We start from the raw sequence: 24795 nt of genomic DNA on the forward strand, positions 1-24795 counted from the left end.
GATTGAATGACTTCTTATTTACTTTCTAAAAACTTTGTCATAACTCTACAATTTTTTTATTTGATTTTATTGAATTTTTTTTTTTAAGAGAGAGGAAGGGAAAGAGAGATAGAAACATCAATGTGAGAGAGAAACATCCATCAGCTGCCTCCTGCACACCCCCACTGGGATCCAGCCCGAAACCCAGGCATGTGCTCTGACCAGGAATCAAACCAGGACCTCTCAGTCCCTTGGGGTGACGCTGAATCCACTAAGCCACACAAGCTGGACATAACTATACTGTTTTAATTACCCTTTTATGATGAAAAAGTATCTGATCTTTTCCTGTTATACCATGGTACCTTTCCCATCTCTCCCATGAGTTAATTAATCAAGGATCCAATATAATCAAGTTTCAACAAAACTGTACTGCTTTGTGAACAACACAAGATTTGCTAACCCAGCAAATGGCATTCATTTGTTTGTTTTCTGGATGTAGAAAAACTATAGTGTTGCCAGAAGCAAATACTGGAAGATAGAGGCAAAGGAGACAAAAAGCTCAGTGCCTTGAACAACCTGATTAAATTTTTCTCTGTTTCTCAATGACTGAAATATACCAAATGTCACAAATTAATATATATTCTTGCAATGAGGGGCAACAATCGCCTGTAACTGAATTGTCTGAAGAATTTATGATCAGAATTTCGGTGTCTTATTTTCCCCTTTCTATAAGGACAAATATAAAATATACTTATGGAAATTACCCTATCATGGAAGAAAAGTTACCATACTTTTCAAAAGGTAAGCAAGCTGAATGAATATACATAATATTTTTGAAGATGTCGAAGATTTTTTCTAGCTTCCAGACTGTAACTCTTATCAGTTGTGCTACAATCATTATAATTTGGCATATTCTTTCACAGGTTAGGAAAGCAGTTTAACCTAGTACTCAGCAAATTTCCTTGAAGATGATACATGTCTTGGCTTAATTCAGGGTTGCACAGGGGTAATTTTGCAACCCTAAACATGAGAGAGGAAGAGGTAGAAATTGAAGGGAAGGAGAGAACTTAAGAGAACATTCTTTTTCCTTTTCTTTCCTCCTTGAACTTCTTCCTCAGTTTTAAAAATAGTAAATATATTACCAGAGAGACTATTCCCAGACTGTTCTATTTCCAAATAAGATGATGTAAGAATTAATTTCAGATATGCAGACAAGTATTTAACATTGCTGCCCATACTAAAATTTAATTTGCTAACTTTTCAGGCATATGCTCTAATGAAAGGTAGCATGAGAAAACTAGGTTGTTTATAATTATAGTAATCCAACAAAGTTGAAAATATTTTAAAGTCTTTTCAATTTCATACAGCTCAATTAAAAAATACATTTTGACTATCCACTCAAAAAGACAATTAGTTGGTGGCTAAGCGAACCAAAGCTCTAAGTCCACATATTTTGTTATAGTTCATAAAAGACATGCTATTTCACATAACCAATTTCCATTATCAGTTCTGGAATATTATTAGCTCCTCAGTAATAAAGATAAATGTTTATGAACTTCCTATTTACTTTCTCCATTTGAAAATGGATTAATATAAAACTTGAATTGTAGTTTAATAAATTTAGATTTGCAAACCAAAAATGCTCATAAGCTAAATCCACTGGTGAAAAAAATATTTATTCATTTTTCTATTTCTTCTTTCCCAACAAAAAGGCATCTGTTGAAAAAATATCATAAATAAGTCTATTTTTATTAGAATTATATGTTGATTAGATTCACAATATAAGTATTTTGATTGTACAAGATGTAACTCATTAAATAGAAGGCTATAATTTGATGTTATAAAGTGCCCAGAGAGTTGGCCAGTATGATTTCACAGAAGTATATTTAATACTCACATTCTCTGAAGAATAACTAGGGACACCGATTCTCAATAGATGAGCAAACCCTCTGGGGCCATATAAGAATCATTTGGGAGACATTTTTTAAAAAAAGATAAACATATACTTCAATCTTCCCCTTGCATTCCTATTCTGATACAACTGACATATAATACTGTATGACTAAGTTATACAACATAATGATTTGATATGTGTGTGTGCGTGTGTATCTTATGAAATGATCTCCACAATAAGTTTAGTTAATATCCATACCTCACATAGTTTTTTTCTTGTGATGAGAACTTTTAAGATCTACTCTCTCAGCAACTTTCCAATATACAATACAGTATTGTTAACTATAGTCATAATGCTGTATATTGCATTCCCAGAATTGTTTATCTCATAATTGGAAGTTTCTACCTTTTGACTACCTCCACTTGTCATGACTACCCCACTGGGTCCCACAACCACCAATCTGTTTTCTATCTCTATGAGTTCAGTTTTTTTTAGATTCCACATGTAAGTGAGATCATATAGTATTTGTCTTTCTCTAACTTGTTTCACTTAGCACAGGGCCCTCACGGTCCATTCATGTTGTCGAAAATGGCAAGATTATATTCTTTTTTAAGACTAAATAATATTCCATCTTACACACACACACACACACACACACACACACACACACACTCTTTCTTTATCCATTCATGGACAAATAGGTTGCTCCCATATATTGGCTATTTTAAGTAATATGGCAATAAGCATGGGGGTGCAGTTATCTTTTCCAGATAGTGGTTTCAATTCCTAGTGATATATACTCACAAGTAGAATTGTTGCTGACTCATATGATAATTCTATTTCTAATTTTCTGAGGAGCCATCACACTCTCTTCTATACTGACAACACCAATTTATATTCCCAACAGTGGACAAGGGAAGGGTTCCCTTTTCTCCACATCCTTACCAACACCTATTTCTCTCTCTCTTTTTTTATAACAGCCTTTCTAACAGTTGTGTTGTGGTGTCTTATTGAAGTTTTGATTTACATTTTCCTGATAGTGATGTTGAGCACTTTTTTCACGTACCCATTCACCATTTGCATGTTTCCTTTAGCAAAATGTCTATTCTGACCATTTGCCCATTTTTAAAAATTGGATTGGGGTTTCTATTTGTTTTGCTATTGAGTTGCATGAGTTCCTTATACATTTTGGATATTAAATCCTTATAAGATATATGATTTGTAAAAATTTTTTCCCATTGCATAGGTTGCCTTATTTTGTTAGTTTCCTTTGCTCTACAGCGGATTTTTAGTTTGATATAGTCCCCTTGTTTATTTTTGCTTTTATTGCCTTAGTTTTTGATGCCAAATGCAAACTGTCATTGCCAATAGCAATGTCAAGGAGCCTTTTCCTCATGTTTTTAAGGAGTTTTATGGCTTCAAATTTTATATTTATGTCTTTAATCCATTTCAAGTTAATTTTTGTGAGTGGTATAAGATAGGGTCCCATTTCATTCTTTTGCATGTGGCTTTCCAGTTTTCCCCACACCTTTTACAGAAGAGACCATTTCCCATTGAGTATTCTTGACTCCCTTGTCAAATATTAGTTAATCATATATGAATGGGTTATTTCTAGGCTCACTATTCTGTTCCACTGATCAATATGTCTGTTTTTATACCAACACCATAGTGTTTTGTTTATTACGGCTTTACAATATAGTTTGAAGTCAGAAAGTATTATGTCTCCAGTTTTGTCCTTTTTTTTCTCAAGATTGCTTTAGACTTTAAGGCTACTGCAATTAAAATATTTGTGTAGAATATATATATATATATAATTGAGATGGAAGAGAGTCTAAAAACAAACAAGCCTATATAAAAATGTGGTGTAAAATGGCTTAGAATAAAGACTTAACTATTCAATTAATTATGTGAGGACCAATGATTTTCATATGACAAAAAAAATTATAATCTCCTCACAACATATTCAAATACATTCCAGACTGATTAAGAACCAAATCATGAAGAACAGTATTTTAATTCTCACAATAATATATAGGAGAATGTCTTTATGACATCATGAGAGAAAATCATTAAAGAAGAGCTCAATAAACTTGAGACCATTAGCCCTGGCCGGTTTGGCTCAATGGTTAGCTCGTCAGCCCTTGGACCAAAGAGTCACAGGTTTGATACTGGCCAAGGGCATGTACCTTGGTTGTGGATCATCCCCGGCCCTGGTTTGAGTAATGCAGGAGACAATCAATTGATGTGCCTCTCTCACATCAATATTTTTCTCTCTCTCTCTTTCCCCCTTCCACTCTAACTGAAGATAAATGGAAAAATATCCTCTGGTGAGGATTAAAAAACAAAAACAAAACTTGACAGCAAATTAATACTTGTGCTGAAAAAAAAAGATGGCATAAATACTTTTTTAATATAAGAAGACCAGAAATACACTAGAAGATATTTGCCAAGTATGAAAGAAAAGGTTAGTATACAAAACATATATTTTTTAATCTGTAACTAAGGGGGAAAAAACCACCCAAAGAATCCAATATAAAAACAGGCAAAGATATGGAGAAGCAGTTAACAAGTATAATTGTAATGTTTTTATTTCTTAATATTAACATAGAAATCATTACTATTTTGGGAAATGCAAATTAAAACACTCTTGCCATGGCTGGATGGCTCAGTTGGTTGGAGTGGTGTCCTGTACACCAAAAGGTTCAGGTTTGATTCCTGGTCAGGGAACACACCTAGGTTTTGGGTTTGACCCCCAGCTGGGTCATGTAGGAGAGGCAACCGATCAATGTTTCTCTCTCACACAGATGTCAATGTCTCTCTCCCTTCCTCCTGTTCCCTCTAAAAATCAATAAACATATTCTTCAGTGAGGATAAAAAAATTCAAATAGTCTTTCCATGCTGTGAATATAGCAGTAAAAAAAATGGTCAAGTCCTTCCTCTAATGGTCACTATATTCTAGCATATGCCTGTGAGAGCTTGGGTGCATAGGTGTGTGGGGGATGGAAGTAAAATTTGAGATATAGTAAAAAGTGCTATGAAGTCATTAAAACAGAATAATGTGATAGTGTGTGACAGCAATAAGAGGTTGAGAGAGTGGAAGATAATACAACACATTTGACCAGAAAGTTAAATAAGAAATTAGTCAGTTTTCCAAAAAAATAGGGTTAAGAGCATTCCTACACCATGCTTAGCACTTTGAATATATAATATCATTGTATCGAGTAAATCAGATTTCCTCATTGTACTGCATTTTCATTAAAATAACTGTATTTATGAATCTTAGCAAATATTATACATGTTACTGCATTACGGCTTTGTTTATTATTCAAGTTTTAAATCTGTTCCTGACATATATGGGAAACTATATAAATATAAATATATAAAATTTCCAGAGAAGACACGGAATCCCAATATATTTTTCCACATGAAATTCACATTTGCTAGTTGTTAGTTTTTAAAAATTTTTCAATTACATTCCTGATAGAAATTAGTCTGTAAAAATCTATTAAGAAAATTATGACATGTATTTTTATATCCAAAATAATCTTAAATAAAACAAACATGTACCTGAATATAATGACGAAGAACATACAGAATTTCCCCATTCTGCGCTTTTTCAGACAATATTGTGTGAAATTTACCAAATGATCTGGTGCCCACTTCTCCATAGAGAATAATCACTGGTAAGTTCTCTTTCTTTGTAGGAAATTTATGATCCCCTTCAAAAAGATAAGGTCTGGGCCTAAAGTGGGGGGGGGGGGGGGGGAGGAAATCAACCACAAACTTTTAAAAGAATTAAAAATAAAGAGCTTATGAGAATTATATCATGATATTTTATAGTTTATGCCTATCAAAGAACTTACAGGAATATATATATACACACACACACATATATTATCACAGAAAAAAATTGTAAATTCCTGTGGTGACTTTGTGTACATAACTTCTACTAAGTGAAAGAGAAAAAAAAAGAAATCCGGTTAACTCAAAAATGAATATTAAAAATACTTTATTTCCCAACAAGGTTCACTGTCTTTAATTATTTTTTCCTTTACTGATTTTAAAGAGGAAAGGAGAATGAGAGAGAGACAGAAACATCGATGAGAGAGAACATCAATAGCCACCCCCTTCATGCCCCCAACTGATGATTTGGCCCACAACCTGGGCAGGTGCCCTGACCGGGAATTGAACTGGCAATCTCTCAGTGCATGGGTCAATGCTCAACTACTGAGCCACAGGGCCTGGGCAGGTTCACTGTCTTTAAACACTAAAATATAATAGCAACATATTCTCCAATGAAATAAAACTTATATTCTTTTCAATTAGAATATAATTTTTTATTATTATAGCTCATATTTCCTGAATAGGAGTCCCAACTATTGAAAGAACAAAACAGCCCTGGCCGGTTTGGCTCAGCGGTTAGAGTGTCGGCCTGCGGTCCTGAGAGACCCGGGTTCGGTTCCCGCTAAGGGCGCGTACCTCGGTTGCAGTTTGTCCCCAGCCCTGGTCGGTTGTGCGGGTGGCAGCTACTCGATGTGTTCCTTTCACATCGATGTTTCTCTCTCTCTCTCTGTTCCTCTTTCTCCCTCCCACTCTACCTGAACAAAAAATGGAAAAATGTCCTCGGGTGAGGATAAAAAAAAATAAAATAAAATAAAAAAAGAAAGAACAAAACAAAGGCACTGAGTGGGCCTTGCACCATCAGAACAGTGGATTGGGCTGTGTCAACACAGACCAGTGCACAGTAGTGGCACTGTCAAGGTACCTGCTCCAGGAAACAGCAATGGGCCAGGAGCAGAGCACCATCCCCCATAGCAGCAGCAGTAGTGCCAGCTCAGGAGCCCAGCACTGTCCCCCACGGCAGCAGCATTAGTGCCAGCCTGGGAGAGCAGAGCAATACCCTCAGCAGCAGCAGCAGCAGCCTGATCAGAGCCGAGCACCACCCCCAGCAGCAGTAGCACCAGTGTGGGAGCCCAGCACCTTCCCCAACAGCAGCAGTGACTGAGCGAGAATGGAGCCCCACCTCCAACAGCAGTTGAGGCTCTAGAGCCAAGACATACCCCAGCAGCAGAGATTCTAGAGTAGACATCCATCCCCAGGCAGCAGCAGCACAGATTGGCAGCTGAAACCCATCCTCAGCAGCATAAGCAGAGCCTGATCAAAAGTATGCCCCAGCCCATGCAGCAGCAAGGCTGGCAGCCAAGACCCGCCCCTGACAACTGCAGCAGTGGATTTGGAGTGGAGCCCCTCCCTAAGCAGCAGCAAAGTCCCAGGAGCTGAGCATCCTCAGCCCCCAACAGCAGCAGAGGACTGGAAACTGAGAGCATCCCCTGGCAACAGCAGCAGTAGCAGCACAAACCGGGAGCTGACATTCGCCCTCAGCAGCATCAACAATGACTGATCAGGAACTGAGCCCCACTAGGCAGCAGAGCACCCCAGCAGCACACCAGCTGAACCCACAAGCTCCAGCAGTGCCTACCACGACAGACCAACACCAGCTGCCAGTTGTCAATCTTCCAGGACTCAGAGCAGGCAAGAGGCGCCAGGTACCAAAACAATCTAGGAGACACAGCAGCCTTATTTAATACACACCAACCTAACTACATATCCCAACATCCCTCACTGGGCCTGGAACTACCAGACTGCTAAAATGGTGACACAAAGAAACAACACCCAAATGAAAGAAAAGGATTAATCACCCGAAAAGGAACTACATAAAATGGAAGCAAGCAATTTGTAAGATAAAATAATTCAAAGCAGTGATTTTAAGAATGGCTCAAACAATTTAGTGAGAATTACAAGAAATTTAATGAGAATTATGAAGAGCTCATTGGGAACGACATCAGCATAAAAAAAGAGGTAGAAGCTATGAATAAAAATCAAGTGGAAATAAAGAACAACATGGCTAATATGAAAAATACCTTAGAAGGATTCAATAATAGATTAAAAGCTGAAAACCGAATCAGCGAGTTAGAAGACAAGGTAGAAAAAAACGCCCAAATAGAGTAGCAAATGGGGAAAAAAAATTAAAAAACAAAAGAAGAGTTTAAGGGAGCTTTGGTACTATACCAATGTAACAACATTCGCATCACAGGGGTACCAGAAGACTCCTTGAAGAAAGGAATAAAGAACCTGTTTGAAGAAATAATGACAGAAAACTTCCTTAATTTGATGAAGAGAAAAGTCGTACAAGTCCAGGAAACACAGAGTCCCAAGCAAGATGAACCACAAAAGGCCCACAGCTAAACACATAATAATTAAAATAGAAAACATTAAGGACAAGGAAAGAATCTTAAAGGAAGCAAGAGAGAGACAGAAAGTTACCTACAATGGAGCTCCCATTAGACTGTCACCTGAATTCTCAATAGAAACACTGCAGGCCAGAAGGGAGTGGCATGAAGTCTATGAGGTAATGAAAGCAAGGGTCTGAATCCAAGACTACTCTATCCAGCAAGGCTACCATTCAAAATTGAAGGTGAAACAAAGAGCTTCACAGACAAAAAAAGCTAAAGGAATTTACTACCACCAAACCAGCACTTCAAGAAATGCTAAAGGGACTATTGGAAGAGGAAGAAGAAATACGGGGGGGGGGGGGACACGGGACACAGGCGTAAAACTAAAATGGCAACTAATAAGTATCTATCACTAATAACCTTAAATGTAAATGGCTTAAATGCTCATAGGGTAGCTGATCGGATAAGAAAACACAACCCATATATATGCTGTCTACAAGAGACCCACCTCACAACAAAAGACTCACACAGGATGAAAGTGAAGGGATGAAAAAAAAATTTCTAGGCAAATGGAAATGAAAAAAAAGCGGGTGTAAGATAGACAGGCTTCAAAATGAGGGCCATAATAAGAGACAATGAAGGTCACTACATAATATTAGAGGGATCAATCCAACAAGAGGATATAACCATGGTAAATATATGCACCAAATACAAGAGCACCAAAATATATTGAAAAACTTCTAGAAGAATTCAAGGGAGAGATCAATAGCAACACAATCATAGTGGGTGCCTTTAACACCCCACTGACACCAGATAGATCCTCTAGACAAAAAATTAACATGGACACATAGTCGAACAAGATCAGTTGGACTTAATTGATATTTACAGAAAATTTCACCCCAAATCTGCAGAAGATACATTCTTCTCAAGTGCACATGGGACATTCTCAAAGACAGACCAATGTTAGGATACAAACTAAGTCCCTACAAATTCAAGAAGACTGAAATCATATCAAGCACCTTCTCAGATCACAATGACATGAAACTAGAATTCAATTACAACAAAAACACATAAAAATATTCAATCACATGGAGGCTAAATAGCATGTTATTAAACAACAAATGGGTTACCAAGGAGATCAAGGAAGAAATTAAAAACTTCCTGGAAACCAATGAAAATGAACACACAACAACACAAAATCTATGGGACACAGCAAAAGCAGTCTTGAGAGAGAAGTTCATAGCACTACAGGTCTACCTCAGGAAACAAGAAAAATTCCTAATTGACTTTCTAACCCTACAACTTAAAGAACTAGAAAGTAAACAAAAAGAAAAACCCAGAAAAATCAGAAGAAAAGAAAGAGTAAAGGTCAGCCCGGCCAGTGTGGCTCAGTGGTTGAGCGTTGATCCATGCACCAAGAGGTCACCAGTTCGATTCCCGGTCAGGGCAAGTGCCCAGGTTGTGGACCTGATCCCCAGTGGGAGGCATGCAAGAGGCGGCCAATTGATATTCTCTCTTATAGATGTTTCTAGCTCTCTCTCCCACTCCCTTCCTTCATCTCTAAAATAAATGAAGAAAAAAAATTAAAGAAAAAAGAAACAGTAAAGGTCAGAGCAGAAATAAACAACATAGAAACTAAAAAAACAATTCAAAAGATCAATGAAATAAAAAGCTGGTTCTTTTAAAAGATAAACAAGATTGATGGACCCTTATCCAGACTCACCAAGGAACAAAAAGAGAGGGCCCAAAATAAACAAAATCAGAAACGAAAGTGGAGAAGTAACAACTGACATGACAGAAATACAAGTAATCATTAAAACATACCACTGAGCACTTACACACCAACAAATTGGACAATCTAAATGAAATGGACAAATTTCTAGAAACACAGTCTCCCAAAACAGAAAAAACAGAAAACTTGAACACAGCAATAACAACTAAGGAAATTGAAGATGTAATAAAAAACAACTCCAAGCAAACAAAAGCTCTGGCCCAAAGAGGTTCATTGTGGAGTTATACCAAACATTCAAAGATCTAACACTCATTCTCCTCTAAGTATACTAAAAAAATCCAAGATGATGGAAGACTAATTTTATAAGGCCAACATAATTCTAATTCTAAAACCAGAATTACAAAGAAATAAAACTACAGGCCAATATCCCTGATGAACTAAGACACCAAAATCCTTAACATAATATTAGCAAATCGGATCCAGCAATACATCAAAAAAATTATTCATCATGACCAAGTGGGTTTCATCCCAGGGATGCAAGGCTGGTACAATATTTGCAAATCAATAAATGTGATACACTACATAAACAAAATGTAAGATAAAAACCATACGATCTTATCAATAGACGCTGAAAAAGCATTCAACAAAATCCAGCACCCATTTCTGATAAAAACGCTCAGCAACACGGGAATAGAGGGATCATATCTTGACATAATAAAGGCCATATACGAAAAATCTACAGCCAACATCATACTCAATGGGCAAAAACTACAAGCATTTCCTTTAAGAATAGGAACAGAACAGGGATGCCCACTTTCGTCACTCTCATTTAACATAGTACTAGAAGTTTAGCAACAGCAATTAAATAAGAAGAAAACATAAAAGGGATCCAAATTGGAAAGGAGGAAGTGAAACTGTCATTATTTACACATGACATAGTACTGCATAGAAAACCCTAAAGATTCCATCAAAAATCTACTAGACTTAATAAATGAATTTGGCAAAGCTGCAGGATACAAAATTAACGTCAAGAAATTGACGGCATTCTTATACACCAACAACAACTCATAGAAAGAGAAACTAAAAAAGCAATCCCATTTACCACTGTGGCAAAAAAATTAAGATACCTAGGAATAAACTTAACCAAAAAAGTAAAGGACCTGTTTGCAGAAAACTATAGATCATTGAAAAAAAAGAAATAGAGAAAGATATAAAAAGAGTGGAAGCATACACCTTGTTCATGGATTGGAAGAATTAACATCATTAAAATGTCTATACCAAAGCAATCTATAGATGGAATGCAATCCCCATCAAAATACCAACAACCTATTTCATAGAACTAGAACAAATACTCCTAAAGTTTATATGAAAGCAAAAACAAAAACAAAAAACAAACAAACCCTAAATAGCTACAGCAATCTTGAAAAAGAAGAACAAACTAGGAAGGATCACAATACTGGGTAATAGGTTATACAAAAAAGCCACTGTAATCAAAACAGCCTGGAACTGGCACCAGAACAGGCATATAGATCAATAAAACAGAACAGAGAACCCAGAAATTGACCCAAGTCATTATACTCAATAAATATTTGACACAGGTTGCAAGAGCACAGTGGAGAAAAGACAGCCTCTTTAATAAATGGTATTGAAAACATTGGACAGCTACATGCAAAAAAATGAAGCTAGACCACCAACATACATCATACACAAGAATAAGCTCAAAATGGATAAAAGACTTAAATGTGAGTCATGAATCCATAAAAATCTTAGAAGAAAATGCAGGCAACAAAATTTCAGACATCACATGCAGCAGATTTTCACTGATACAACACCTAAGACAAAAGAAAAAATGAACACATGGGACTACATCGAACTAAAAAGCTTCTGCACAGCAAAAGAAACAACCATCAAAATGGAAAGGGAACCCATTATATGGGAGGGCAATTGCCAACAATACATAAGATAAGGGATTAATTTCCCAAATATATAGAGTGCTCATACAACTCAACAAAACAAAGACAAAGAATCCAACAAAGGCACTATATCACACAAAGACTATTAAAAAAATGGGGAACCGAAAAATGGCGGCGGAGTGAACAGAGCTACACAGACCGTCTCCCAGAACCAAACTGGAATTACAACCATAACACAGACAAATCGACGGGAAAAACCAACAGAAAAGCAGCTTGCGAGGACCATACAACGAGGGACACCGACTCGATCCCGGTAGGCTTGCGAAGGCGCGAGACGGGGCTGGGAGCCCACGGTCGGCAGCTCGGCAGCGGCCTTAGCTGGGAGCGGCGCCCTCGGGTTACACTCCCAGGCGGCTCCACAGCGCAGCCGGGACAGAGGCTGAAACAGCCACAGCCACTCACCTTGGGCTCCGGCAGAGGGAGGGCGGACTGGACTGGAACTGTGTCGGGACACTCGGGGTTTGGAGGGCGCTCAGAGCTTTGGCTGAGTGCAGCCACTCAGGACGGTGGCCACATTGCTCCTTCCCAGGGCTCTGAGGAGAGGCAGCAGCCCCTCCCTCGGAGATCCAACCCCACCCTGTGGGCCACTGAAGTGCTAATTGAGGCTCACTAACAACCAGCATCTGCCCCACCCTCGTGAAAGCCCCTTGGCTGAGCACCAGAGGGAGTTTTTCAATCAACTGACAACCCAAAACTGATCAATTAACCTAGACTGCTAGCCTCCAGGCAAAAAGCTAGAGGATAACAGTACATTTCCTGGACTGGCAACTTTAACCAGGAAAGTAAGACTTGACAGTGGTGTTCAACGTGGGTCCTCCCTCGCTCATCGAAACACAGGAGAGGGAGCCACAAACAGCAGAACACCAACATCCACAGGGAGAACTTGACAGGCTCCAAAGCCCACAGTGATAGCCAAAATGGTGAAACACAGAAACAGAAGCCAAATGAAAGAGCAAGACACCTCCACCGAAGATGAGATCAATGTGGAGCAATTAGGCATGTTAACAGAGCTAGAATTCAGAGCCATGATCTTGAATAAGCTGAACAGCATGAGTAAGGACATAGAGACACTGAAAATAAGCTAATTGGAAATTAAAAACCAACAAGAAGAGATAAAAAACAACATATCAGAAATGAAAAACACATTGGAAGGTTTAAAAAGCAGAGTAGGGGAAGCTGAGGACCGGATCAGTGAATTAGAAGACAGGGTAGAAAAAAATCAACCAATCAGAAAAACAAAAGGAAAAAACTATTAAAAAACAGGAAGACAGCTTAAGAGAACTATGGGACAACTGGAAACGTAATAATATTCGCATCATAGGAGTCCCTGAAGAAGAAGAAAATGAGCAAGGGATAGAGAATATATTCAAAAAAATAGTGAGAGAAAACTTCCCTAATTTGGTGAAGGAAGAAGGCATTCAAGTTCAAGAAGCACAGAGAGTCCCAAGTAAGAAGAACCCAAACAGGCCCACACCAAGACACATAGTAATTAAAATGCCACAAATTAAAGACAAAGAGAGAATCCTAAAAGCAGCAAGAGATAAGCAACAGGTTACCTACAAAGGGAACACCATAAGGCTCTCAGCTGACTTCTCACAAGAAACACTACAGGCCAGAAGGGAATGTCATGAAGTAACCAAAGTCATGAAAAACCAGAATCTGAATCCAAGACTACTCTACCCAGCAAGGCTATCATTCAAAATAGAAGGTCAAATAAAGAGCTTCCCAGACAAAAAAAGGCTAAGGGAATACATTAGCACCAAACCAGCACTGCAAGAAATGTTAAAAGGACTGCTGTAATTAGCAGTAGAAATGGGAAGAAAAATAGAACCACAGTAAACAAAAATGGCAATAAATAAGTACATATCAATAATCACCTTAAACGTAAATGGATTGAATGCTCCCATAAAGAGACACACAGTAGCTGATTGGATAAGAAAGCATGACTCATCTATATGTTGTTTACAAGAGACCCACCTCTCAACAAAAGACTCACATAGGTTGAAAGTGAAGGGATGGAAAAAAATTTTCCAAGCAAATGGAAAGCAAAAAAAAGCTGGGGTAGCAATTCTCATATCTGATAAAATAGATTTCAAAATGAAGACCATAACTAGAGACAAAGAAGGCCACTACATAATATTGAAAAGATCTATGCAACAGGAAGATATAACCTTGATAAACATATATGCACCCAATACAGGAGCACCAAAATATATTTAAAATCTTCTGGAGGACTTCCAAGGAGAAATCGACAACAATACAATCATACCAGGGGACTTCAACACCCCGTTGACAGCACTGGATAGATCCTCTAGGCAAAAAATTAGCAAGGAAACAGAGACTCTAAATGAAGCACTAGACCAAATGGATTTAATAGATATCTACAGAGAATTACACCCCAAAACTACAGAATACACATTCTTCTCAAGTGCACATGGGACATTCTCAAACATAGACCACATGATAGGACACAAACTAAATCTCTACAAGTTCAAGAAGACTGAAATCATATCAAGCATCTTCTCAGATCACAATGGCATGAAACTAGAAATCAATTGCAACAAGAACATGCAAAGACATTTCAACACATGGAGGTTAAATAGCATGTTATTAAACAATGAATGGGTCACCGACGAGATCAAGGAAGAATTTAAAAACTTCCTGGAAACCAATGAAAATGAACACACAACAACACAAAATCTATGGGATGCAGCGAAAGCAGTTCTGAGAGGGAAGTTCATAGCACTACAGGCCTACCTCAAAAAACAAGAAAAATTTCTAATTGACTGTCTAACCTCACAACTTAAAGATTGAGAAAGCAAACAAAAAGAAAACCCCAGAGCAAGTAGAAGGAAGGAAATAGTAAAGATCAGAGCAGAAATAAATGACATAGAGACCAAAAAAACAATTCAAAGGATCAATGAAACAAAGAGCTGGTTTTTCGAAAAGATAAACAAGATTGATGGACCCTTAGCTAGACTCACCAAGAAACAAAGAGAGAGAACCCAAATACACAAAATCAGAAATGAAAGAGGAGAAGTAACAACCAACACCACGGAAATACAAAAGATCGTTAACAACTACTATGAACAACTATATGGCAACAAATTCGACAATCTAAGTGAAATGGACAAATTTCTAGAAACACACAGTCTCCCAAAACTGTTCCCGGAAGAGATAGAAAACTTGAACAGACCAATAACAACTAAGGAAATTGAAGAGGTAATCAAGACTCTCCCAGCAAACAAAAGCCCAGGCCCAGATGGTTTCACGGGGGAGTTTTACCAAACATTCAAAAAAGAACTAACACCCATTCTCCTCAAACTATTTCAAAAAATTCAAGAAGAAGGAAGACTTCCAAACACGTTCTATGAAGCCAGCATAATTCTAATTCCAAAACCAGAAAAAGACACTACGAAGAAAGAAAACTACAGGCCAATATCCCTGATGAACATAGACGCCAAAATCCTGAACAAAATATTAGCAAATCGGATCCAGAAGTACATCAAAAAAATTATTCACCATGACCAAGTGGGATTCATTCCAGGGATGAAAGGCTGGTACAATATTCGCAAATCAATAAACGTGATACACCACATAAACAAAATGAAGAATAAAAACCACATGATCATATCAATAGATGCTGGAAAAGCATTCGACAAAATCCAGCATCCATTTCTGATAAAAACGCTCAGCAATGTAGGAATAGAGGGATCATATCTCGACATAATAAAGGCCATATATGAAAGACCTACAGCCAACATCATACTCAATGGACAGAAACTAAAAACATTTCCATTAAGAACAAGAACAAGACAGGGATGTCCACTTTCGCCACTCTTATTTAACATTGTACTGGAAGTCTTAGCCACAGCAATCAGACATGAAGAAAAAATAAAAGGGATGCAAATTGGAAAGGAGGAAGTGAAACTGTCATTATTTGCAGATGACATGATATTGTACATAGAAAACCCTAAAGACTCCATCAAAAATCTATTAGACTTAATAAATGAATTTGGCAAAGTAGCAGGATACAAAATTAACGTCAAGAAATCGACGGCATTCGTGTACATCAATGATGAACTCACACAAAGAGAAACTGAAAAAACAATCCCATTTACCATCACTCCAAAAAAATTACGATACCTAGGAATAAACTTAACCAAAGAAGTAAAGGACCTATTTGCAGAAAACTACAGGTCATTGAAAAAAGAAATAGAGGAAGATATAAAAAAGTGGAAGCACATACCCTGTTCATGGATTGGAAGAATTAACATAATTAAAATGTCCATACTACCCAAAGCAATCTATAGATTCAATGCAATCCCCATCAAAATACCAACGACATATTTCATAGAACTAGAACAAATACTTCAAAAGTTCATATGGAACCAAAAAAGACCCCGAATAGCCACAGCAATCTTGAAAAAGAAGAACAAAGTAGGTGGGATCACAATACCAGATATCAGGTTATACTACAAAGCGACTGTAACCAAAACAGCCTGGTACTGGCACAAGAACAGGCATATAGACCAGTGGAACAGAACTGAAAACCCAGAAATGGACCCAAGGCAATACGCTCAATTAATATTTGACAAAGGTGGCAAGAGCATACAGTGGAGTAAAGACAGCCTCTTTAATAAATGGTGTTGGGAAAATTGGACAGCTACATGCAAAAAAATGAAACTAGACCATCAACTTACACCATACACAAAAATAAACTCAAAATGGATAAAAGACTTAAATGTGACCCGTGAATCCATAAAAATTCTAGAAGAAAATGTAGGCAACAAAATTTCGGACATCATACGGAGCAGAATTTTCACTGATACATCACCTAAGGCAACAGAAATAAAGGAGAAAATGAACACATGGGACTACATTAAACTAAAAAGCTTCTGCACAACAAAAGAAACAATCATCAAAATGGAAAGGCAACCCACTGTATGGGAGAACATCATTGCCAATGATATATCAGATAAGGGGTTAATTTCCAATATATATAGAGTGCTCATACAGCTCCACAAAAGGAAGACAAAGAACCCAATTAAAAAATGGGCAGAGGAGCTGAATAGACACCGCTCCAAACAGGACATACAAATGGCCAAGAGACATATGAAGAAATGCTCAACATCACTAATCATCAGAGAGATGCAAATTAAAACAACAATGAGGTATCACCTCACACCTGTCAGAATGGCCGCCATCAACAAATCATCAAACAACAAGTGTTGGCGAGGGTGTGGAGAAAAGGGGACTCTAATACACTGCTGGTGGGAATGCAGACTGCTATGGAAAACAATATGGTGCTACCTCAAAAAATTAAAAATTGAACTTCCATTTGACCCAGTGATCCCACTGCTGGGAATATACCCTAAGAAGCCTGAAACACCAATCAGAAAGAATATATGTACCCCCATGTTCATAGCAGCACTATTTACAATAGCTAAGATCTGGAAACAGCCCAAGTGTCCACCAGTAGACGAATGGATAAAAAAGCTGTGGTACATATACACTATGGAGTACTATGCAGCGGTAAGAAAGAAAGATCTCTTATCCTTTGAGATGACATGGAGGGACCTGGAAAGTATTATCCTAAGTGAAACAAGCCAAGCAGAAAAAGACAAATACCACATGATCTCACTTATATATGGAATATAATGAACATAACAGTCTGAGGAATACAGTAGACCCAGACACATGGAAGTAGGGCACAGACTGACATCCCTCAGAAGAGGGGATGGGGGGTGGGGGGGTGGGAAGAGATAAACCACAGAACTTATATGCATGTATGCATGACCAATGGACATGGACAACTAAGCTGGGGACAGGGTGGAGGGGGGGTAGGGTGGGGGGTGCCAATGGGGTAAAAAGGTAAAATATCTGTACCAAAAAAATAAATAAAAATTCATAAAAAAAAAAAAAAAAGGGCAGAGGACCTAAATAGACACCTCTCCAAACAGGACATACAAATGGCCAAGAGACATATGAAAAAATGCTCAAGGTCACTAATCATCAGAGAGATGTAAATTAAAACACCTATGAGGCATCACCTCACACCTGTCAGAATGGCTGTCATCAACAAATCATTAAACAACAAGTGCTGATGAGGGTGTGGAGAAAAGGGGACTCCAGTAAACTCCTGGTGGGAATGCAGACTGGTGAAGCCACTATGGAAAACAATATGGCGTTTCCTCAAAATATTAAAAATGTATCTGCAATTTGAACCAGTGATCCCACTTCTAGGAATATACCCTAAGAAGCCTGAAACTCCAATCAGAAAGAATATATGTACCCCCATGTTCATAGCAGCACTATTTACAATAGCTAAGATCTGGAAACAGCCCAAGTGTCCATCAACAGATGAGTAGATAAAAAGCTGTGGTACATATACACAATGGAATACTATGCAACTGTAAGAAAGAGAGATCTGCCCTGGCCAGTTTGGCTCAGCGGTTAGAGCGTCAGCCTGCGGTCCAGAGAGACCGGGTTCGGTTCCCGCTAAGGGCATGTACTTCGGTTGCAGTTTGTCCCCGGCCCTGGTTGGTCGTGTGGGTGGCAGCCACTCGATGTGTCCCTTCACGTCGATATTTCTCTCTCTCTCTCTCTTCCTCTCTCTCCCTCCCATTCTATCTGTACAAAAAATGGAAAAATATCCTCGGGTGAGGATTAAAAAAAAAAAAAAAGAAAGAAAGAGAGATCTTATTCTTGGAGAGGACATGGAGGGACCTGAAGAGTATTATGCTAAGTGAAATAAGCCAGTCAGAGAAAGACAAGTATCACATAATCTCACTTACTTGTGGAATATAATGAACAAAATAAGCTGATGAACAAAATAGACTTAGAGACGTGGAAGTAGGGTTCAAACTGACAAACCTGAGAGGAGAGTGGGTGGGTGGGAGGGAAGAGATAAACCAAAGAACTTATGCATAGAAGCAATAACCGATGGACACAGACAACAGTGCTGTGAGGGTGGGTAGGATAGGGAGGAGGGTGTCAATGGGGGGAAAAAGGAGAAACATCTGTAACAAAACTAAATTAGTTAAAAAAGAAAAGAAAAAAACAAAACAAAGGCACTACATCATACAAAGATTATCAGTACTTAATACAGGGTATGACAAAAGTAGGTTTACTGTTATGAGTAAGCGAAACAGAGTTTATTCTTGTATTATTATTTATTAATCATAGTATTATTTTACATACAATAAAACTGTAAACCTGCTTTTGCCCCACACTGTATAAATGACAATTCAAAGAAACAGAAGTCCTATGGTCTGGTTTTTGGACACAAAGGGGCCACATGCTAACCTGAGAAGCTCAGGAAAGGCCTACATGTTGTCCTTATAAACTCAACCATAAAGAATGGCCTGAAATTAAAACTGTTAAACTAAAAGCAGTTTGTTGCAGGTAGTCATGTCCTAGGCTGGTATCTTCCCTGGCTGGTCAATTTTCACCTTAATTGAGCCTATTTTCTTTCTCATCTGTAATAACACACCTTTGGAATGTCAGAGTACCTTCCCTTCTTTCAGACCCCTCAGGACACAACCTATGCACCAGGGAAGAGACCACAAAACCCCTCATTGTTATTATTATCATGTCAATTGTTGACTGTTAACTATCCTGTACCCACCTATGTAAAAGAAGCATCTGTCTCTCATTTTACTTTTCATCCAATCCCAGAGGTTTCCAGGCTTTGCTTTTTCCTGCCTCCATAATCTATCAGAAATGGATTTCATGTAACCCACTTACATCTTCTCTTTTGATTGTAATGTATAAAATTAGGTGCATTAAAAAAAAATAAGTAAAATTAGGTGCAAAACTACCAATCTCTGGAGTATTATCTCAGTCCATTTAGGTTTTGCTTCCTGGCAACTGTCAGTTTTGGCTCAAATAAACTCACAGGTTTGAATGTTTCTTACGTTGACAGGCTCTATCATCATAAGCAGAGTTTGAAGCCTTCTTATTTGTTAGGCACTGTGCTTGATTCTTTATACATATTAGTAAATTCTATCTTCATAACATTTCCTTTAGATAGTTACTATCATTTACTTAAACTTTTAAGGTTTGTAAGGCTCAGATAAATTAAATACTCAGGAAAAGTTCAAAATGAGTGCCAGAATTTCAGCTTATGTCTATGGAATTCCTAAGCCCACATCTTTTTTTTCAAAAAATTATATTTTAATTGATTTTTAGAGAGAGGAAAGGAGAAGGGGGGAGAGAGAGAGAGAGAGAGAGAGAGAGAGAGAGAGAGAGAGAGAGAGAAACATGGATGTGAGAACAGAACATCAATCTGCTGCCTCCTGTACAGCCTCTACTACGGATAGAGCCAGCAGCCAGGCATGTGCCCTGACCTTTTGGTGCAGGGGAGGATGTCCACCAACTGAGCCCCACTGGTCAGGACCTAAACCCACTTCTAACAATTTATACAAGTAGAAAGAAGAAGAAGAAAAAAGATAATAAATATAATAACAAAGGTTTTAGGAAATAACCTTTTATTTAATGAATTCAGTTCTCTCCAATCTTTCAGTCATTTACTACTTTTAAATAACAATACTAAGTAAAGGAGAGAGTTTTAAAATCAAGTATAATTGGATTTGAGTTCTACCTTAACTATTTACTTAGCTTTGTGAATTTGGGCAAGTAAGTGATCTCATCTCTTTTTAGCCTCTTTCTTTACCTGTTCCAGAAGAGGGATTTCAGTAACTTCCTGGGAATGTCCTATGGATTTACCAAAATGCCTTGTAAATCATCTAGCAGAGCATAAAGAACATGCTTGGTGCTCAAGAAATGATTTTTCTCTCACTCTTGCAAACTTCCACTTATCTAAAATATCAATCAAGAATACTGTCACAGAAAAAAAGGAAGGAACCAAATGTTGGGTGGTATATCAACATTAATGATAAAAGTAGAAGGTATATATCTATGTAATTATGATTTTTATATACTGTTAAAAAGAAACAACAGGCCCAAAATGGAATCACTTTTGGTAAGCCAAGACTTAAACAATACCTAACCTAACTGCAGTTTCAGCCTGTCCTAGGAATGGAATTTTAAATCAGTCAGAACCATATTCCTTGGTCAATGCCAGTGAAGTAATCTGCCTGATAAGACCCCAGGCTTTCCTGTGGGAAGGTAACCCTGCCTGAAATAACTTCCTTGTCCCACCCTCTTTCTGCCTGTAACATCCTTCCACTTCCTACAACTCCTTGGGGCACCTTTCTATTTGCTGGAGAGGATGCTGCAAGATTAGTGAATCACTGAATAAAGCCAATCAGATCTTTAAATTTACATGGTTGAATTTTGTTCTTTAACAATACCTTGATAATTTCTAAAGGACATACAAGAACTTGATAGCACTGGTTCTTCCTGGGGAGAAGTTCTAGAAGTCTGGAGCAAAGTGAATTTTATAATTGTTTTATGTACACGTTGCATTATTCTAATTTTTAATCGTTAAACAATACATTGGGAATATACCCTTTTAGTGTAAATTAACATAAAATGCATTAAAAAATTAAATGAACAAATTCTGCACTCAGATGAATATGATACATCCAATAAGGGGTTATTTTCTAAAATATGTAAGAAACTCATAAAACTTAACACCAAAAAACAAATAATCCAATTTTAAAAATGTACACAGGCCCTCAATGCCATTTCTCCAAAGAGGCCATACAGGTGGCCAACAGACACATGAAAAGATGCTCAACATCACTAATCATCATGGAAATGCAAATTAAAACCACAATGAGACCTCACACCTGTCAGAGTGGCTATCATCAATAAATCAACAAATAACAAATGCCGCCAAGGATGAGAAAAAAGGGAACCTTGTATACTGATGATGGGGTTGTAAATTAGTGCAGCCACTAAGGAAAACAGTATGGAGAGTCCTCAGAAAATTAAAAATAGAGCTGCCAAATGACCCAGCAATTCCACTTCTAGGTATTTATCCAAAGAAAACAAAAATACTAATTAGAAAAGATATATGCATTCCTATGTTCATTGCAGCATAGTACTAATAATAGGCAAGATAAGGAAGCAACCCAGATGTCCATCAACTGATAAATGGATAAGGAAGATGTGGTGCATATACACAATGAAATATTATTCAGCAATAAAAAAGAATGAAATCTTATTTGCAACAATGTGGATGGACCTAGAAGGTGTAGTAAGTCATACAGAGAAACACAAATACAACATGATTTCACTCACATGTGGAATCTAAAAAAACAAAACAAATGAATAAACAAAACAGAAACAGACCCATATGAGGTCAAGCTGATGAATGCCAAATGGGTGGGGGGTGAGAACATGGGAATGAAAAATAAACACATACTCTTAACTATTATACTACTGTGTCTGAGACAAGTTCTGTACAATACAGTTAATACTATCACCATTACTAAATGATATAATAAAACACAAAATCATAAGATTCAATTACAAAATAAAATATTTAAATGAGGTTATTAATTCTCTTGTACATACCTATAATTGTAAAAGAAGTCAGACATAAGAAATTTGTGTATGGCCTGAGGAAGCCAGCCCAAAAAAAAAAAAGAAAGATAAACATACTGAATTTGAAGTTGATTTCTTTTTTTTTTTTATCTTCACCCGAGGACATTTTTCCATTTTTTGTTCAGATAGAGTGGGAGGAAGAGAGAGAACGAAACATTGATGTGAAAGGGACACATCAAGTGGTGGCCACCCGCACGACCCAACCAGGGTCGGGGACAAACTGCAACTGAGGTACGTGCCCTTAGCGGGAACTGAACCTGGGTCTCTCTGGACTGCAGGCCGACACTCTAACCACTGAGACAAACCGGCCAGGGCTTAAGTTGAGTTCTCCTGATTCTTTCAGGTTTCATAAACTAGATGTGTATAGGATTATTTTTCATTATTGACATATAACTATAAAATTTTACAGCATGTTTATATCACATCATATCTGATTATGTTGATTATACTATTATACTTTTCTGTAAGAAAAATTATTTTGTAGGCAAGAGTAGATAATATTTTCTCTATACTTTTTTATTCTCCCACAGTAATTACATTGTTAACCTGCACATAGTAAGAGTAAAAATTCCTCAAGTCAAAATTTAAAATGCAACCAAATCTTTTTATCAAGAAGTATAATATAATTTTAAATATAAAGAATAACAAAATAACATTCCATTACTATTATGAGCTACACAGAAATTGATAAAATCTTCTGGTGGTAACTGCTGTCTGTTATTCTATAGAAAAACATTTCTATAATATTCACGATAAACTTAAAGACATGATTTCTACAATGAAACATAATAAATAAAAAAACTAATCAGTTTTCTGACATGGCCGGAAAACTGTACATGTATAGATTATATATTCTATTAGAGAAATTTACATTTCTATTTTAATTATTATAGAATAAGGCTTGCCAATGGAAATAAATTAACTTTCACATTTTAAAAATGGCTAAATGACTATTGTTCCTTATCACTGACTTAACTTACTTTAAATTAAAGTCACTGAAGTACTCAATAAATATTCTTGACTAACGGAATAATGAAAACATCCCACTAATTATTTGGCTTCAAGTTTGTGGTATTACTTAACATCAATATGGAGTACTGTGTGTATTTCAGGTTTATAAAAGTATATCAATTCAAATGTCTTTACAGTGGTTTACAGTTTGACTTTTACAGTACATATGCACGCTCATCACTTTTTTACTTTAATAAACTTTTTTTGAAGTATAAAATTTTACATGCAGGGAAGAAAAAAATAATTTTCCTCCTACCTAAATTCTTGTGATTAGACTAATAATCAAATTAATATGAGACAGATTAATAAGAGAAAATGTCCAAATTTATTACATATGTACTTACGGAGGTACCACAAGAATATGGAACCAGAAGACAGATTGAGCTATTAAGAATTCTAAGCCACCTTGAGCTAAGGACAAGGGGTAGGTGTGGTGGTTGGGACTTCAAAGGGCAGGCAAATATTTGGTAAATAAATGTCTGCTGGGCCATCTTTAACAATGGACACAAAGAGGACTTTGATCAAAAGGTTCCAACTTATCTATCATACTTAGTTGTATCAAACTGCAGTTACCTATGATAATAGCTCCCTTCCTGAAGTCGGTCCTCTATCTAAACTCTTTTAGGCAGTCCAGGAAAGTCAAGGATTATTCCTGAGCCTTTTGTTTCTTAAATTAACCAGCTTAAAACAATATCCCAAAAGGGTTATTTTGGGGTGGCAAACTCTGCTTCCCCTCATCCACATTCATCCACTTTTATCTGATTTAATTATTAACACATAATATGATTTAAAAAATATTACTTTCAAAGTTTAGATATTTGTAACATGAAATAGAATTTTATCAGCCCAAAATAAGATTTAACTTCACTATTACTCTCTTCCACAACAAATCAAGAGATATAACTGCAAAACAAGATATTGAATTAGTTGTGCCTTCTTCTCTTAAATGCAAAAAGGACCAGCTGCTGTGGCTCAGTGGTTGAGCATTGACCCATGCACTAAGAGGTTGCCAGTTCAAGTCCCGGTAAGGACACATGCCCAGGTTGTGGGCCTGGTTCCCAGTGGGGGGCATGAGTAGGTGGCCAATCAATGTTCTCTCTCATCGATGTTTCTCTCTCTCTCTAAAATCAATAAAGGGAAAAAAATAAATGCAAAAAGAATATAATACTAAAATCATAATTCACATTAAAGAAAGTGGAAAAGAGCCCAGCCAGTGTGGCTCAGTTGTTGAGTGTCAACCCACACACACCAATAATAGGTTGCCGGTGCCAATCCCAGTCAGGGCACATGCCCAGGTTGTGGGCCCACTCTCCAGTGGGGGAGCATGCAGGAGGCAACCAATCAATGTTCTCTCTCGTCGATGTTTCTCTTTCCCCCTTTCCTTCCTCTCTCTAAAAATCAATAAAGAAAAAAAAAAAATCTGTCTTCAAAAAATTAAAAAAATCCTTGATTGAA

General features: G+C 37.2%; 1 protein-coding gene across 1 annotated transcript in view; it reads right to left on the reverse strand.

Moving 5' to 3' along the window:
• Window positions 1–24795, reverse strand: part of UGGT2 (UDP-glucose glycoprotein glucosyltransferase 2) — a 200708-nt gene that overhangs the window by 151292 nt on the left and 24621 nt on the right. Inside the window, exon 5 of the mRNA XM_036250132.1 lies at window positions 5441–5615. Coding sequence (XP_036106025.1) covers window positions 5441–5615 — 175 coding nt within the window. The remainder of the gene's footprint in view (window positions 1–5440; window positions 5616–24795) is intronic.

Source organism: Molossus molossus, unplaced genomic scaffold (genome assembly GCF_014108415.1).
Source record: "Molossus molossus isolate mMolMol1 unplaced genomic scaffold, mMolMol1.p scaffold_m16_p_9, whole genome shotgun sequence".
Lineage (NCBI taxonomy): Eukaryota > Metazoa > Chordata > Mammalia > Chiroptera > Molossidae > Molossus > Molossus molossus.